At 36.8% G+C, this 18936-nt stretch overlaps 1 protein-coding gene across 2 annotated transcripts in view; it reads left to right on the forward strand.

The window, feature by feature from the left end:
- Positions 1-3986: 3986 nt before the first annotated feature.
- The window catches only part of scn1laa (sodium channel, voltage-gated, type I-like, alpha), a 33490-nt gene continuing 18540 nt past the window's right edge, over positions 3987-18936 (forward strand). Inside the window, exons 1-12 of one of the 2 annotated variants that reach the window (XM_053627111.1) lie at positions 3987-4671; positions 5950-6068; positions 6542-6640; positions 6796-6924; positions 9972-10066; positions 10379-10615; positions 11718-11781; positions 12962-13103; positions 13802-14008; positions 15989-16246; positions 16845-17199; positions 17486-17599. In XM_053627111.1, coding sequence (XP_053483086.1) covers positions 4402-4671; positions 5950-6068; positions 6542-6640; positions 6796-6924; positions 9972-10066; positions 10379-10615; positions 11718-11781; positions 12962-13103; positions 13802-14008; positions 15989-16246; positions 16845-17199; positions 17486-17599 — 2089 coding nt within the window. In that variant the 5' untranslated portion in view covers positions 3987-4401. Of the gene's footprint in view, positions 4672-5949; positions 6069-6541; positions 6641-6795; positions 6925-9971; positions 10067-10378; positions 10616-11717; positions 11782-12961; positions 13104-13801; positions 14048-15988; positions 16247-16844; positions 17202-17485; positions 17600-18936 lie in introns of both variants that reach the window. The other variant, XM_053627112.1, reaches the window with a different exon arrangement.

An 18936-nucleotide genomic window follows, 5' to 3' on the forward strand; every position in this document is an offset into this window, starting at 1 on the left:
TATCTAGAAATGTGCAAATAGTATAGCTTTAAAGCTTAACTCTAAATGGTCCAATCAGCCTATGTAACATAAATCTGTTTTAAATGTACATTATACCCATGTTTCCATGTGAAATTTACATATTAGCACACAAAAGACAAGAGTATGACAAGGAAAAGTACAATTTAGTAGAATTTTTTCTGAGAGTTTATAGTGCATCTTTATATTGTGATGATGCAGTATAGAGTTAAGTGTTACATTTTGGTTCAGAGATAGTTTCTTTGCATAGATGTACGTCTTAGTGAATAATATTTTTGCCTTTTGCTCTATTCTGCTATTCTTTTCACCTCAAAAGCAAGTAATATAACTTATGTCTTCCTAAGGTGCATAAAAGTATTTTTAATGTGTAAGTAAGTAAGAGAAATTCAGTGAGCGAACACATGTTCATTATTTTCCATTCTGACTACTACATCTTTAAAGAGGAGTTAGTTGTTTTATGTTAGATCACATATGAGTGTGTATGCGGTTGGACCTGTTATCAAATGCAGTGAGTGTTTCGGGGATTTGCTGCCAAGAGCTCTATTAGTGGTTTTTAGTTTCACTCCAGGAAATGTCTCCACACTTACGCAAGGCTTCTTGTTTTTCAGTGTGTATTTTACATTTGATTTATGCTTAGAAACCTATTGTGGTTGAGATTTCAGGACCACGGACAACATCACCCATAACCTTGCATGCACTATTGTCACGTAATGAGGGTTTAGACGGAAACAATTGCAGGTATGGCAGTTTAATCAGCAAACAAAGCCAAATGTTTAGGCAGAAATTGAAACACAAAACAGGCAAGGGTCACACTGTCAGGCAAACAGTTCAAAACAGGCAAGGCAGAGAATCAAGGTCGATGGAGTAAACTAAGTCAAAACCAGAATATCAAACACTAAGTAAGACTTGGAAATGACAGAGACAATAGCAATTGAACGTAATACTTTGCAAAAATATTGTGAATGAGTGGTCTCTTATATATTGTGGTGTGATTGTCAGTGTGATTGGGAACAGGTGTGTGTGATTAGTCCTTAGGAGAAGGGAACCTCACCCGGCCCGGACACGGAAAGTATTGACAGATTAATAGCTCTTTCTCGATTCTGTGGGTGGTGGTGCATGGCCGTTCTTAGTTAGTGGAGCGATTTGTCTGGTTAATTCCGATAACGAACCAGACAACGGCATGGTAAATATTTACACGGCCCCTCGCGGTTGGCGTCCAACTTCTTAGACGGACAAGTGGCGTTCAGCCACGTGAGATGGCGCAATAACAGGTCTGTGATGCCCTTAGATGTCCGGGGCTGCACGTGCGCCACAATGATTGGATCAGCGTGTGCCTACCCTATGCCGAGAGGCGCGGGTAATCCGCTGAACCACATTCGTGATTCGGACTGGGGATTGCAATTATTCCCCATGAACGAGGAATTCCCAGTAAGCACGGGTCATAAGCTTGTGTTGATTAAGTCCCTGCCCTTTGTACACACCGCCCGTCGCTACTACTGATCGGAAGGTTTAGTGAGGTCCTCGGATCTGCCCCGCCGGGGTTCCTCGCGGGCCGTGGCGGAACACCGAGAAGTCAATCAAACTTGACTATCTAGAGGAAGTAAAAGTCGAACAGTTGAACATGGGTCAGTCGGTCCTAAGGGATGGGCGAATGTTCAGAAGGGTGGGCCGATGGCCTCGGTCACCCCCGGCCGATCGAAAGGGAGTAGGGTTCAGATCTCCGAACCCGGAGAGGCGGAGATAGGCGCTGCGAGGTGTCCAGTGCGGTAACGCAAATGAACCCGGAGACGCTGGCGGGGGCCCCGGGAAGAGATCTCTTTTCTTTGTGAAAAGTGCCGCGGTTCTGGTGGCATCTGGTGAGCTCTTGCTGGCCCTTCAAAATCCGGGGGAGAGGGTGTAAGTTTTGGAGTAAATGCGTTTTGGGTAGCATTGCTGCCCTACAGCTTCAGGGTCCCAGAATTTCACATGTTCTCCCCTTGTTTGAGTGGGTTTCCTCTGGGTTCTGTGATTTCTTCCCAAAGGCTAAATTCCCCCAAGTTTTGTTTGTGTGTGTGTGTGTGTGTGTGAATGGGTGTGTTTATGGTAGCCTGTGATAGACCTGTATCCAGTACCAGTACCAGGATCTGGTTCCAGATCCACCATGCCCTGCTCAGGATTAAGCGGTTACTGAAGATGAATCAATTAATAAATTTTCAATCATTATTTATCCTAATAAAGAATACATAGTAATCATATTTATTTGTCTGCGTGTACATACCTTTATACTGTGCATGTACACTGTTATCCTTCTGCTTTGCTGTTGAAGTTTTTGTACCGATAATAAAATCAATCATTCATTCATCTTGATCAGCCTATCCTAGGAACACTGGGCATGAGGCGGGAATAAACTCTGAATGTGATGCTAGTCCATCATAGGCAATATGCGCACGCACACACACACATACACACACACACACCCACACCCAGGGACAATTTAGTATAATCAATGCACCTACCTATTTTAAAGAAATACAGAGAAACAGGATCTGCTCATGATCCAAAACATAGAAGCTCATCTGTGAAACATGGTGGAGGTAGTGTCATGGCTTGGGCTTGCAGTACTGCTTCTGGAACAGGCTCAGTAATCTTTATTGAAGATCTAATTCATGATGGTAGCAGCAAAATGAATTCAGAAGTTTACAGGAACATTTTGTTTGCCAATTTACAGAGAAATTCATCCAAATGAATTGTGAGGAACTTTGAGGAAGGGAGAAACCCCCTAAACCAAACAACAACTGAAAGAGGCTGTGCTAAAAGCCTGGAAAAGCATCATGAGTTAAGAAACCAACAATTTGGTGATGTCATTGAGTCGCAGGTTTAACGCATTTACTACAAGGGATATGCAACCAGATATTAAGTGTTATTTACTTTAATTTACTTCAAGACTTATGTCTTTCTATACTTTTGCTCATCTAAAAATTGGGTAGTCTGATACAAAAGATTCTATGTTATATGTTGTTTAGCACATCTACATGTAAATACCAGGAAATAAAAGTTAAAATCCTAAACTCTCTTCTCATATCAATCTTTTGATCTCAAAACCAAATGTCTTTGGTATATAGCACAAACAATGGAATTGCCCTTGCCATTCAATAGTTTTTGAGGGAACTGTTGAAACCAACACTAATACATTGAAATTTAAATTGTTTCACAGAATTCAAATGTACGCTAATTTAAAAATGTACAAGGTTTTTACTAATATCTATATCATTATCAACAGTTTTATATGCTGCTTAGCTCTCATTATTCCATTATAGAGTCAGTGTGAAATATATACTTAAGCTACATGCAAATATTCTGACAAGTACTTTGTGATACTGTGAGTTTTTATTTCCATATATTTTTCTGGCACATTACAATTCAGCTATCCTAGTGTTACTCGTGAATTGGTATCTGAGCAATCATGTAATGCTGTGGAAGTTGGCTTTAGTTGTTTTTTTGGTTTTTATTTAATCCTTGTTAGGACTAACAAGAATTAGTTGTTCGACATGAGAACTATTCCTTTTCCCAGTGCTGTCCCCATTACAACAACCTAATTGGGTTAAGGAGAAAATGGTGACACTGTGTCATAACTCAGTTGTCTGTCCAGCCTATATTTCAGTTCAGTGTGTCTTGCTTATCTGGGTCTCTATAACTATAACAATAACAATTATGATATGGAGTCCAGTTTCCTCCTACCACCCAAAACCACACCAGTAGTTGGATTGTCATATCTAAATTGCCACAAGGTGTGAATGAGTATGTGAATGTATGTGTGCGTGGTGCCCTACAATGAGCTGGCACCCAACCCTGTCTCATGCCCAGTGTTCCTAGGTGAAGAATAGTTGTGGTTTTTCAGTATAGCTCTTTATGGCTCTTCTTACTGTTCATATTAACAGCATGGTATGGTATGTACTTTTCAGACTTACAGGAGCATGTTAATCACTTCTCAAGATTCATGTGTTAATAAAAACTTCCTTACAGAGCATATATAAGATGTTCTAAGAATGGGATTTTTTTTTGTATGTGTGAAGTGAGTTGAGGATTGAACCTTGAAGGGACAACACCTTTTGTAACCTTTTGTTACATGAAGCTTCAATAAAACTATTCCTCTTCTCAAGGTTTTGTGCCTGCTTTCATTTTCATTAAATGTTGATTGATAATGTTAAATGAATGTTATATAGCACTTTTCTGTCTAAAACTTAAGGGGAAGAGCTACTATTACAAGTAATATTTAAAATGAAAACAAAATAATACCTTCTGCACTTGTATTTCTGTCTAACTTTGGCTGTCTGTATTATTATGGCTGTAGATGCTTCTCATGTAGTGGGCTAGCAAAACAATCAGAAGATACAGGATGCAAAGATGGCACAGATTCTTGCACCGCTGGGACCACAAAGCTTCCGCCCGTTTACCCGGGAGTCACTCAAGGCCATTGAAAAACGAATTAAAGAGGAGAAGAGTAAAAAGCCTAAAAAAGGAGAGCAAGAGGGAAATGCTGCTAATGAGGATCAGCCACAACCTAACAGTGACCTGGGGCAAGGGAAGAAATTGCCATTTATATATGGGGACATTCCCAATGGAATGGTGTCCACACCGCTGGAAGATCTGGATCCATATTATTGCAATCAGAAAGTAAGTTTTTTTTCACTCAGTCTAGAAATGCATTTGGGTGTGCTCTGTCTAATGGGCTTTTAGTAGAATTTGAGTGCTGACATGGGTGGTTGGCAACTGCTGTTACGTTGCTAATGTGCGAATGGTTATTCATGCAGTGACTTATAAAAGGTTTTAGCGCTGGGTTATTTGGATAATGCATGGACTTATCATGAGTATCATGATTGCTAAAGATTAAGAACTTACAGCTGAATATAAAGAACCTAAAGCAAAATCTTTTACTAAACCAAGCTAGATATGAGGTTTTTATCTAGATCAGGGTTCTCAAACTTTTCGCAGCCAAAGACCCCTTCCAGTAAAAAAGGATTCATGGACCCATAAACAATAAACATTAATATCATGAGCATAAACCAATTGCTTATATATCAGACATATTAGTTAAATGTAACATCATGTTTATTTATTGGAGTCATGAGATATGTTTTCTACCCACAGAACCTAAACAAGTTACACAGGGTTGAAAATATGGATTCACAATTTTCTGTAACATATTAATTCAATTCAATTTTATTTGTATAGCACTTTTAACAATGGAGATTATCCCAAAGCAGTTTTACAGAAATATATGAATTCAGAATATAAATGACAAATTTATAAATTTGTAACTAATGAGCAAGCCAGAGGTGATGGTGGCAAGGAAAACCGCACCTTTTTGTAGTTACTTGCAGTAAGGTTAAGACGTGACTTGACATTAAGCTGTTTTAGATTGTTGAATTAATGAGCTTTAGATTAAACCCATTCACCTTAAGTGCCAAGCCAGTTAGGCTTAGAATTATAATAAATGTTACCCACTGAAACAGCTGCAATATCAAGGGTTTTAAAAAAAATTAAAAATGCTTCATGGACCTCTGGGGAAACCTGACCCCACTTAGATAACATAAGTGTTCAGTCAACAATATAGTATTACATATTCCTTTTTTTGCATTAATGTTCCATTTAAATCGATTGTGTTGGTTTTGTACCAAATTTGTAGCTCTAAATGTTGGTACAAAAGCATTTGTTAAACTGAAATATTGATAAAATGTAGAAAAAGTATTATATTAAATTAAATACTTCTTTTGTTTAAATTAGTAGAACAAGGATTGGTTCTAATAGACCTGGTAATCTGTTTTTCAGGTTTTATGTAAGTCAGTACTGAATGCACAAGAAACACACCGAGCACCAAGACTGACCTATCTTCTGAAAAATATGTGATTATATGCTAGCAATGGCTTTGTTTCTGTCTTGTCTTTCTTTCAGACCTTTATAGTATTGAACAAAGGGAAGACAATCTCCCGATTTAATGCCACTTCTGCCTTGTACGTGCTAAGTCCATTCAACCCAATCAGAAGAATATCAATTAAGATTTTGGTACATTCATATCCTTTCCTTATGCTGCTAAAATTATTAAAGAGTTATCGTTACCCTACAGTTGTCCTATAGTGCTTATCCAGTAATAACAATTGTGACTAAAAAATTAGTATTAATCATAAATAAGGGGCAGTGGTGGCTTGGCGGTTAAAGCTATGGGTTACTGATCAGAAGGTTGGGGGTTCAAGCCCTGGCACTGCCAAGCTGCCAGTGTTGGGCTCTTGAGCAAGGCCCTAAACCCTTTCTGCTCCAGGGGTGCTGTATCATGGCTGACCCTGCGCTCTGACCCCAGCTTCCTGACATGCTGGGGTATGTGAAGAAAAGAATTTCACTGTGCTCTAATGTATATGTGATAAATAAAGACTCATTAATATTAATAACCTGTAAACAAATAAATTACATTTTTAAGTTGTTAGTCTACCTTTAGGTTTTCTGAAATCCGTTATTTTTAAAAAATGTTTTTCTTGACTGCAACTGTCACATTGTTCAACATAATAATCATGTGCACTATCCTTGCGAACTGTGTGTTTATGACTTTTACTGAAGATTCGAGTAGGAGAGCCTTGTTCAAGAATATAGAGTAAGTCTCTCTCACTATTTGCATTGAATTATTATTGAGAATGAGAATGGAGAATGGAGTAGGACTTAATACCTCAGATGAACTTATAATGCATCAGATGACTCAGTAAAACCCATAGTCTTTTTGGTGTGATTGATATGGTGCTGTTTTTACAGGTACACGTTTACGGCAATATATACATTTGATTCATTAATAAAGATCTTAGCCATGGGCTTCTGTATAGGCAAGTTTACCTTCCTCAGAGACCCATTCAACTGGCTGGACTTCACTGTGATTGTGATGGCGTAAGTACAGGACAGTACACAAATGTCTAACATGTATACAATGTGACTTGATACACTGTCTTAACTGCAGTTCTTTTATGATGTGTTAGCGAGGAGTTAGTTTAGTAGTGTGGCAGTAGGTGAGTTATTTTCCAAATAATATATATTTTCCAGTAATTTTTTCACAAAGTAGTGTGTAGCATTCACTGTGGCGTTTTCACAGTGGTATAGCCATGATACACAAAGTTTCTTGGTCTCACTATCAAAAAAAATAAAGCTGAAGTGAATATACAGTGTAGCTGTGACTAAGCCAAAAGGGTTGCATAGATTTGTTAAGAATGTAGAAATACCATGTTATATAAGGGAATGACTGTCTAGGAGATGTTCCACAACATTAACTCTTAATTATAAGCCAGTAAAATGCAAGATGTGGCATTCATTAATAAATCAAATATAATAATTGTTAATCGTTTTTAATTGGAATTTGCTGTGGAATAAGCAGAATCACACACTACAGATGTGATTATAGAATATAATGCACTTTGGGGTGATAACTCAACTTCATGTTCACACCAATAATGGCATGAATTATTTTGACAAGGTCTGTATGGGTTTAGAATTGTTACATATTTCCAAATAAATAGATTACGATCCAAAAATAAATGTAACGAGATTCACAAAAAATAAACAAATTCACAAATAAATGAGATCCACAAATATATGTTAGAAGTTTCACAAAAATGAATTAAATTCACAAATAAATAAAATGAGATTTGCAGATAATTTTTTTTTTTTTTTAACAAATATATTTTTATGTCACAAACAAAACTCTGCCTGGCATTCAATTGTGAATTGCGTCCTGTGCATTTGTGGATGTACAAAAGAGTCACACCTTCAAATCTATAAAATTAGAATCACGTGTTCAAATTGGGTGCCAGTGATTAAAACCTGCTTAGGGAGTGCAGGTAATGAAAATAATCTACAAATCGTGCAGATTTCAAAAGACTGCCAATTTGTCCAGGACTGGCCGTCCCAGCAAATTCAGCCCAAGAGCCCACCGTCTGATGCAAAAAGAACCCCAAATTTCATCACAGGATCTGCTAGTAAGTCTTGCAACTGTTGGTGTCAAAGTGCATGCTTCTACAATCAGAAAGAGATTACACAAATTTGACCTACATGGGAGGCGTGCCAGAAAAAAGCCTTTGCTGCCTAAAAAGAACATTTTGGAATAATGCCCTCTGGACAGACAAATCAAAGATAGAGTTGTTTGTAACAGTAACAGCAGACATGTTTGGGACTGGCCAAAGACAGCTTTTTAGGAGAAGTACCTCATACCAACTATGAAGCACTGTGGTGGAAATGTTATGGTTTGGGGTTGTTTTCTGCCTCAGGGACTGGACAGCTTGCATTTGTTAATTCAACTAGTAATTCTGCATCATATCAAAGAGAGCTTGAAGATAGTGTGATAGTGTTTTTAATCTGTCCAAAGGTTGAGCCGAAAGTGGACCTTTCAACAGGATAATGATCCTAAGAACACTAGCAAATCCACCAAGGAATGGCTCAGTAACAAAAAATGGAGGGTTATGGAATGGCCTAGACTAAGCCTGGATTTGAATCCCACTTAAATGGGGGGGGGCTTTGAAATGGCAGTACATGCAAGTAAACCTTCAAACATCCTGCAACTGAAAGAATATTGCATGGAAGAGTGGTCAAAAAATCCAGAAAGCCGATGTCAGAGACTGTTGGTCAATCATGCAAAATGCCTACAAGTTATTTCTGTTAAAAGGGACAATACTAGCTTCTGAGGTCAAGGGTGTAGTTACTTTTTCCTCAAACAAATATCAAATCTATTCTAATTTTTTGAGATGCACCTGTATGTGTCTCATTATATTATATCTATATCTCTCTTGAGACAGATAAAGATACATAAATTATATGTATAGCAAATTGAAATTACTAAAATGGAAAAATGAAAATGTCAGCGTGTTACAAAGTGGAGGCGAAGACAGAAGCACGGGCAGGTTACATAGTTTTATACCAAAAACAACAAGTCCGAAGGGTAATGCAAAATCCACAAACTTAAACAGACAGAGGTCAGACGATCAGGCAAACAGTCAAAACAAGTTTAGGCAGAGAGACAAGGTCAAAAAATGAGAGCAAAGTCAAAACCAGAAAAACTAACACGATATCAAGGTTTGGTATAGTTTGGTATAGCTAGTTAACCGAGCGTATTAATTCACAAAGACCTTGTGAATGAGCAGACTCCTAAGTAGTGCTTTATGATTATCAGTGTGATTGGGAACAGGTGTGTGTGATTAGTCTTCAGGAGAAGGTGACATGTTTGTGTGTTCCATTGGGAGTTTTAGTTGTCGGTCATGTTTGTAGTTCATGGTGCATTCTTGGAAATGGAGTCATGAGTTTGCCATGACATGACAAGTGGATTTTCCTCAATTTGACAATAGCTTCAGTGTACTAAGAAAAAGTAGTTAGTGTAGTATAGTGTAGCTAGATACCAGTATCAAAAGTGTAGTTTGGCTGTAGCTTAGCTACTTCAAATCAAGGGTAAACTTGTAGCTTGACAAATGTTGCAAATAGCTTCAACAACATTTCCTATATGCAATATAGAATAATGTGTCATATCTACTTCTTTCTCAGTGCTTGCTTTGGACAAGCATTGGAGTGAAATTTGAGAAGTCAATCTCATCGATTTTGAATAATCCCCTTTCTGCAGTCAACAGCTTTGAGCCAGTCTATAAAAGCATGCTTGATTTGATGGATGTGTTTTAATTACCTTAAAGCTGTGGCAGACATGATTTTATTGATTAATCCTATCAATAAGTAGACACTTATCTGCCCAGAGTAGATTCAGTGTCTTTTTACTACCAAGCGATGGACAGTCTTCCAAATCTGTACATTCATATACAAGATTCATCTAACGTAACTGTAAACCTACTTAGACAATGCCTCCTGTATGTTTAGCTACTAAGATCTTGGAATACATTTGTTGTAACCCTATATAAGTTGCAAAATTATCTCTGACCCACTTACCTCTTACTGTCTTATATCAGGTATGTGACAGAGTTTGCCAAGGGTTTGGGTAATGTCTCTGCTTTGAGATCTTTCAGAGTTGTTCGGGCTCTGAAAACAATATCAGTTATCCCAGGTAAGAGCATGCTCAATGCTAACTGTAGTTTGTCTTTATGTAGCAGGTTTTGCATTAAATTAACAGGGTTTTGTGCATACCTTATTTTATTGTTTAATACAACCTATTTATTTTCTATAAAAAAAACCCTTTAATAAGGGAATTGATTAATGTTAACAATGATAACAAACCTATTAAACCTGCTTGTATTTTTACAAATTATTATATGCTTGTGTATTTTCTATGGAAATAAAATAATACTTTCCCTGATCACACATAATTGTTTTAAAATGTATGAATTCCATTCACTGGATAACATTCTCTTTCTCATAGGCCTGAAGACCATTGTAAGCGCTCTGTTCCAGTCAGTAAAGAGACTTTCAGATGTGATGATTCTGACCGTCTTTTGCTTGAGTGTATTTGCACTGATTGGCCTGCAGCTTTTTATGGGCAACCTGAGGAATAAATGCATAAAGATACCAATAAATGGCAGTATAACTGAGAAGGGACAGCTGGTTTTTACTACAAACGTCACTGAATTCAATCGCACACAATACTATAATGATGCGGGTGAGTGTTGTTGCTGTGGTGAAAAAGAAATTATTAGAATAGGTCAAGTCAGCAGTATAAGGCTATTGCACTGACAGTTAAATAAACCCCAATAGTATTACTAATTAATCCATCTCCAAAATTAGTGGGCTACAATCCATTACAGCATTACAGTCATACAGTCTTGAACATACAGTAACATTATCTGCTTATTTGGGATTTTGTGCTTTTTTTTTGTGCTCATCAGCTAATTGCTGAGTTAAAAAGGTTAGAACAAGGAAAACAGAATAAGCACATTGCATGAATATTTCCCAGGACTGGGATTGGGAGCTATAAAGCATGGAAATTTTTCCTGTTTAAAATAAACCAACTGTGCTGAAACTAGCAGGGACATTTTCCATCAGTATTCACTTGTTGCCCTCACCATCCCGCAGCCATTAGCATGCATTAGCAGACTTAGTCTTCAGATCCCTTGAGGCATAGTTTAGATTCAGAAGGTGAGAGTTCATGGCTATCCAGTAGCTAACAATGACTGACAGAAGTGGCACAAGGGAGTGTGTAACTGTATGTGCAATGGAAGATCTAACATACTGGTTAATGGGAATATGGTTGGCGAGGCAATTCTGTCAACAATTCTGTCAGATTTATGAGATGTAGGAGACTGTTAGTATGGAAGAAAAGAGAAAGAATAAGACAAAGGAAGACAATCATGGTTACTTAAGGGGAGGAAATGTGATCCTCATTCTAAAGAACTCTATCACAATAAACAGCAAAAGTTTCATGGCATGCTGATGCTAATAGTAAGACATGATTTGACTGGGCCTGATACCACAGCCAAGCTGCCACTAACTGTACTTTTCATCCATGTTTATTCAACTTTTATATTACATTCTTTTATATTATATATATATATATATATATATATATATATATATATATATATATATATATATATATATATATATATATTAATATATAAATATATATATATATATATATATATATATATATATATATATATATATATATATTTGCTTAAGTTCTGGCTCTGTAGAAGTTAATTCACACAAATAAATTAATAAAATATTCAAAACTGAACACTACCTTTCTCTTTTTCTTGTAGATAATTATTATAAAATGGAAGGAAGGAAAGACCCTCTGCTCTGTGGAAATAACAGTGATGCAGGGTAAGTAAATAATAACAATAATAACAACAACAACCATCATCATCATCATCATTCTATAAACACTTTGATTCACCTTTTATAAAATACCACCATTGTGTTGAGCCAGGCCCTTAGGCCCTTAATGCTCTCTGCTACAGGAGAGCTGGATAATGGCTGACCCTGTACTCTGACCCCAGCTTCCTAATAAGTTAGGATATGTGAAGAATATGATTTCACTGTGCTGTATTTGTGTATGTGACACTAAAGTCTTCTTCCTCTTCTGAAGTGAAATATTCAACATTTCATTGTTTGGATTTGAGAATAGAAAATCTTCAGGTTACGATTTTTAAGAAAAGAGAAAACTAAAATACATAAAATGACGGTGCCCTTGCCCCGCACACACTTCCCACACCAAAACCTTGGGAGAGTTTGCCAAATGACACATAGATACACAAAGTTCCAATGGCAAGATCTCTCATTTATTCAAAGAAAAGCAGAGTATAATATCATGCTTGGCACACAATAAACTACAAATTGTGAAAGTATAATAACTTTGTAACAGTTGGATAGAGGCAGGACACAAGTGTGTAAAATTTCTGATGCTTATATTGGGCAATCTATGAATCATAACTGTAGTCAGCAGCAGGGGTCAAAACACAGGCAGATTGTTAGCACAGGATAATCCATTGTCATTAACCATGGCTCAGAAGTAAAAGCATGAATGCAAAGTTGTGAAGGCTTTAGACTATAACACAGAAGGTATAAGAAACACAGAGCATAATTAAGGAGAACAAAGTACAGGTGAACAAAATCAGGTAAACAAATAAATGACTAGAAAATAAATAAATAACAGCATGAAAACAGAAAAAGAAAACATATACAGAAAACAGAAAATACATACATTACCTTTCTTAGGGATAAATAAAAAAATTAATTAAAATTTTATATCCGGATTTTGGTAAAGCTGCTGTGACAATGTCAATTGTTAAAAGTGCTATATAAATAAAACTGAATTGAATTTCAGCATAGTATTCTAAAAATCTGTAACATTTGCTCGTGTTTGTTTCTGAAAAAAAAGACTACTTGACAAAAAGATGTAATATATATATATATATATATATATATATATATATATATATATATATATATATATATATATATATATATATAATGAGTTGTTTTTTTTTTAACTGTGCTCCAGGCAATGCCCAGATGGTTATTTCTGTCACAAAGCAGGCCCCAATCCGAATTACAACTTCACCAGCTTTGATAACTTTGGTTGGGCTTTCCTCTCTCTCTTCAGACTGATGACTCAAGACTACTGGGAAAATCTATACCAACAGGTATGTACAGTATGTATTTCTCACCCACTCAGTGGCTGATCTTGAGTTTAAAGCCAGTTTATTTTGAAATCTATCGTTGTTAGTCACCAATGGCACTATGTTTATGTGCTTGTTTGTGTTCTGTTTGGAGACCTGTGTGTGGGTTATTGTAAGAGGTTTATTAGTTAATTGGATTCCTTTCATTTCTGTCTTTGTTCACCTAATATAACATTTGACCGTAAACAACTTTGCTTTTTATTGGCATGTGAGCTGTACATACATCAATTTAAAAGCAAATATATTAAGGTTGACGTTTAAATAAAGTAAAATTAGTTGGGTATGGAGCAAGTGCTTCATTGCATTATACAATGCATTTTTGACTATGATTGAATTAATTTGGATGAGAATTAAAATCATCGCATATTAGTGTAAAAAACTGTAAAACAAAACTAAGTGTAAAAAAAAAGCAGTTGGCATATATGTAGTGAAGATGCAGAGATTATTATGTTGGCTATATATTGTATTATATAGAAAGTGATGGTATTTAAATCAGTGAAACATCTATTACCTTTTTTAATTAAACCAAATGCAAAATCTACCTTTTATAATACTACTTCTGATTGGTGAGAGAGTTTCTAAAAAATCCAAACAAGGACCCAAGAGCACCTTGAGATTACTGTACCAGTTTGATAATGGCTAACAGTGAGCTGCATTTTCAGACTCTTCGAGCTTCAGGGAAGATCTATATGATCTTCTTTGTGCTGGTGATATTCCTGGGATCATTCTACCTGGTGAATCTGATCCTGGCTGTGGTGGCCATGGCCTATGATGAGCAGAACCAGGCCACCCTGGAGGAGGCTCTGCAAAAAGAAGAAAAGTTCCAGGCTATGATGGAGCAGCTCAGGAGGCAACAAGCTGAGGCCCAGGTATTGCACAGCATTAAATGTAGATATATCAGATGTACAGTATAGAGAGTAGAATAGTACGTCCATTAAAATGCTGGTAGCATGTACTGTATAATGTTATGGGTAAGAGTTCCACTTCATTTTGCAGATGGTTTATGGTTTAGGTTCAAACAGCTTTTTCCAGCCAGTGTGCTGAATCTTGAATCAGGATTTCAAAAAATCCCCTAACAAAATGTACATTAATTTATTTCTATAATAGTTTATCTAGACCTTCTTTTTTTGCCTTATCAAGCCTGTGATCCCTCATGGAAAAATCCTGTGACCTACAGTGTCTTCCATAGATATTTACCCTACTTAAACCTTTCCACATTTTTGTAGTGTTACATGCTGTAATTGAAATGGACTTAATTGTAATTTACACAATGTGTCTAACATTCCAAGGTGCCAAATATTTTATTGTGACACAAAGGTTATATAAACCAAAAAGCAGACCTTTGTTGTTTTCCTAAGCATTTACCCTCCTCGGTGGAACCACCTTTGGTTGCAGTTATAGCTGTAAGTCTTCTAGGATATGTCTCTATCAGCTTTGCATATCTGGATCCTGATATTTCTCTCTATTTCTTTTGGCAAAATTGCTGAAGATGTGTCAGATTGGATGGAGACCGTTGGTGAACAGCAATTTTCAAGCCTTGCCACAGATTCGCACTCAGATTGAGATTTGTGCTTTAACTTGGCCATTCAGACACATTTAGGTTCCTGGGTCTGAACATTTAAGTTCCTGGGTCTGAAGTTACCCCCACTTCTGCTTCCATCTCAAGTCTTCTGCAGACTGGAAGATATTTTCTTCTAGGATTGCTTGTTTTTGCGCCATCAATCTTGCCCTCAACTTTGACCAGTGCCTAGTCTCAGATGAAAATGTATGCACAGCATGATGCTCCCACCACCATGATTCACTGCTTAGATGGTGTTTTCAAGGTGCTGAGCAGAGTTGGGTTTCTGTCAATTGTTAAGCTTTGTGCCAAGGCCAAAATGTTTGACTTTCATTCAATCAGAACAAACATTATTTCCACATACTTGCAGAGTGGCCAACATGGGATTTCATATAGCTTTTTAAAAAAAAAATTTTTAGCCAAAAATGGCTTCCTTCTCACCACTCTTCCAAAAAGACCGGGCTATGGTTATCCTGTGAACAGCATCTCCTGCATTTGTGCTTCTTCAGATTTACCCTTGGCTTCTTGGTTGCTTATCTGAATAATGCCCTAAATACCTGCTCACTGAGTCGCAGTTGTGCCATAGACTTTCCCTTTTAACAATCCCCACTTACACGGTGATGAAAGATACCTAAAGCACAGAATTATTAAAACAAATAGGACTTTCACAAAATTCCTATAATCACCAATTAATATCTGTTTTAAAACATATGACATTCTTATGAAACTTATATTTCTGTACAAGATAGTAAAATATATTTTATCAATATTTGTATATATCCAGTATCTTCCCCCAGTCCAAAGACATGTGCTGTAGGCTGATTGGCATTTCCAAATTGTCTGTAGTGTGCGAGTGTGTGTGCAATTGTACCCTGTGATGGGTTGGTACCCCGTCCAGGGTGTCCCCTGCCTTGTGCCTGAGTTCCCTGGGATAGGCTCCAGGCTCCCCCACAACGCTGTGTAGGATAAGCAGTATGGAAAATGCATGGATGGATGTATATTATTTGACATAACTAAATAACAAAAGGTATATTTTGTTAGATACCCATTAAAATCCAATTAAGAACCCACAAAAGTCAAAACTGAAAACTTTATATCAAAATAAGACCATATTCCAAAGAATAGCCCACAAAAATCCAATTGATACCAATAATCTACTATGAAGTCCCATGTCAGTTTACCATAGTATTCCAACTGAATACCCAATGTAAATTTTCTTCATAATAATGTGAAAATTTCAAATAGAAATCCCATGGGAATCACCCATTATAATATAATACATTTCTACTAGGCGGCAGTTGCAGTATTTGAGAGTGGCAAACTTAGTGGAGACAGTTCCTCTGAGGCCTCCAAACTCAGTTCCAAAAGTGCCAAAGAACGATGCAACCGGAGAAAGAAGAGGAAACAGAGAGAGGAGGAAGGGGAGAAAGGGGACAATGAAAAGGTCCACAATTCTGACCCAGAAAACAGCATTACAAGAACCAGCTTCCGATATTCTGAGGATGGAAACATACTGTCATATGATAGGACATATCAATCTCCTCATCAGGTCAGGAATGATTCTCAGCTGCTGTAGTGCTGATCCCTATTGCATGCTCTGTTGATGCATTACAAGCATTTATCTGATCCTAATCAGAGATTATATTATTTTGTACTGGATATTTGTTACTGTTTTGTGAGATAAATAATAATTTCATGGTCATGATCATGTATTTAAGCTTCATGTCACCTTTAAAAGAAAGATCAGGGCCGAGTGCGACTGCCATAGTTAATCATTGCATTGCTATTCTTATTCTACATGCTTCCTCCATTCAGCTTCATTTTAGTTTTCCATGCAGTGTCTTTACTTTCCACCTTGCTGTCTTTTTGATTTTCCCATGGCAATTTTCAGTACTTTTTTGGTCAATGCCATAAATATAGTTATCCACCAAAATCTTTGCAGCATCGGTTTTGATTTTATTTAGTTTATTTGTTTGGTCTTATCATCATCATCATCATCAATCATCATCATCATCATCATCGTTTGCCATATTTTATGTTCCGCATGTCCATTTTATGCACCGCATGACCATCTTAACAGTCAATAAATGGCCTCCTTGTGTGATGCTTACATATGAAGTGAGCCTCAGGCCTGTTTTTTTCTGCAGTCACTTGTGAGTATTCAGCCCTCAGTCTTCTCTCCACGCCGCAACAGTAGGACTAGCATCTTTACCTTTCGTGGCCGCCTGGGATCAGAGAATGGATTTGCAGATGATGAGCACAGTCCGTTTGAGGACACAGGCAGCCGCCGTGGCTCGTTGTTTCTGCCACACTGCTCTGAGCGTCTTTACAGTACTGGCAGCAGAAACAGCTTGACCCCACGCGTTTTCCTGTCCCCAAATGGAAAAGTGTGCAGCTCTGTGGATTGCAATGGCACAGTGTCATATGTGAACTCACTGCCAAGCTCTCCGGATGTTCTGCAGTTGCCTGAGGTGACCATAGAAAAAGCCACTACAGATGACAGTGTAAGGAAAATTGCATGTTCTGTGACACTTCAACTATGCACTCAGTTGAAGCAACATGCACAATAGTAAACATCTCACCATAGCCTCCTGAACAGCAGAAGAGACAGAATATGCCTCCTAGGCTTAAAACTACAAAAGGATTTTTTTTTAAAAATTAAACCTTGTAGTATATTTTCTACACCTCACCTCATGTATGGTGTGCTATAGATACTATGTTTTAGTTCAAATGGTCTAAATACACTTTGTAACACCTTCATTATGCCTTCTTCCTCAGAGGAGAAAAGAGGAGTACAGGAGGAGATATGAAGCCGAACAACTCTCACCAGGTTTTTTGAATGAGCGGACATCCAGACAGAGGGCTCTGAGTGTAGCTAGTATTATCACCAACACAATGGAAGGTATGTACACTACAGGTTGAACTACTGTATCTGGCTTTTTTATTTATTTATTTATTTAAATGGGAATATCAGAATTTCAGAATATTGATAAATAAAAATGTAATTCAGAATGTTTTGGTAAAATCCAGACTATTCAACAGAAACATACATCCTAAAAACGTACTGTTTCATGTGCCAAGCCATGACAGTCTTTTTTATTGTTACTATAGCCAGTAGTCTACTTACTATGAGAAAATGCAGAGTATATGGATAACAATTATTTCCAAAATGTAAGGTGTAAGGCTATGACTTTGAAAAAGATTAAAAAAGTAAATGAAAACATAACTCTTCAAAATATATCTCACACACATAAAGGACCACAACTTATTTCAATGCAACTTAATTTATCCCATAAGACAATTTTGGCAGTGCCAACTGTACAATCCAATACAGCTTTTGGACAGGAAATAAGTTTAGAATTTTTTTTTTGTGTGTATGTGTGGACATTTTGGAAATAATCATTGTCCTTATACTTTGCCTTTTTTTCACAGTAAGTAAACACTTAGTACGTGCTTAGAGTAAAAATACAAAAGCCCATTATGGATTGGTGGATGGACATATAAGCAAGACAACATACACAATAGTTCAGGGCTATTGAATAAAATCCTGAATACCCTGAAGTGTTTGCAGTATAAATAAGGTAAAATAAATAAAAATAAAATAATAATAATAAAAAATTTATAAATAATTTATCCTGCTGTTCATTCTTTAAAAATACATTGTTTTATTTACTGGAATTACTGGTTTATATTTGTGTATGCAGTGAGTGTATTGCGAAGGGAATAAAAATCTATTAATAGCAATAGTTAACTTCAATTCAATTACATTTTATTTATATAGCACTTTTAACAATGGACATTGTCCCGAAGCAGCTTTGCAGAAATCTGGGTACAAAATTTCAATCTAAATTTATCCCCAATGAGGTGAAGGTAGCAAACAAAAACTCCCTGAGGCAACAAGAGAAAGAAGCATTGAGATGAACCAGAATCAAAAGGAAACTCATCCACTTCTGGGTGACACTGAATAGTACTATTATTCATAATTTCTCTTCTATAACTGTATAGTCTAGGGTCAAGTAGTGCTAATTGTCTGAAAAGGAACTTGAGCATGAGCAGCGTTGTAAATTTAAGTCTATAGTATCAAACTGAAGTTATCAACTATTCAATGATTGAGACTTAAGTGTAAACTGTTTTTATGAATTGCAGTCATTAGGCTATCAAAGGGAGAACATCATCAGTCATGCTGACTGATAGTGATACCAGCAGACAAAAGAGAAGGTCAAAAGACTTTCAAGAATG

Source organism: Ictalurus furcatus, chromosome 6 (assembly GCF_023375685.1).
Source record: "Ictalurus furcatus strain D&B chromosome 6, Billie_1.0, whole genome shotgun sequence".
Taxonomy (NCBI): domain Eukaryota; kingdom Metazoa; phylum Chordata; class Actinopteri; order Siluriformes; family Ictaluridae; genus Ictalurus; species Ictalurus furcatus.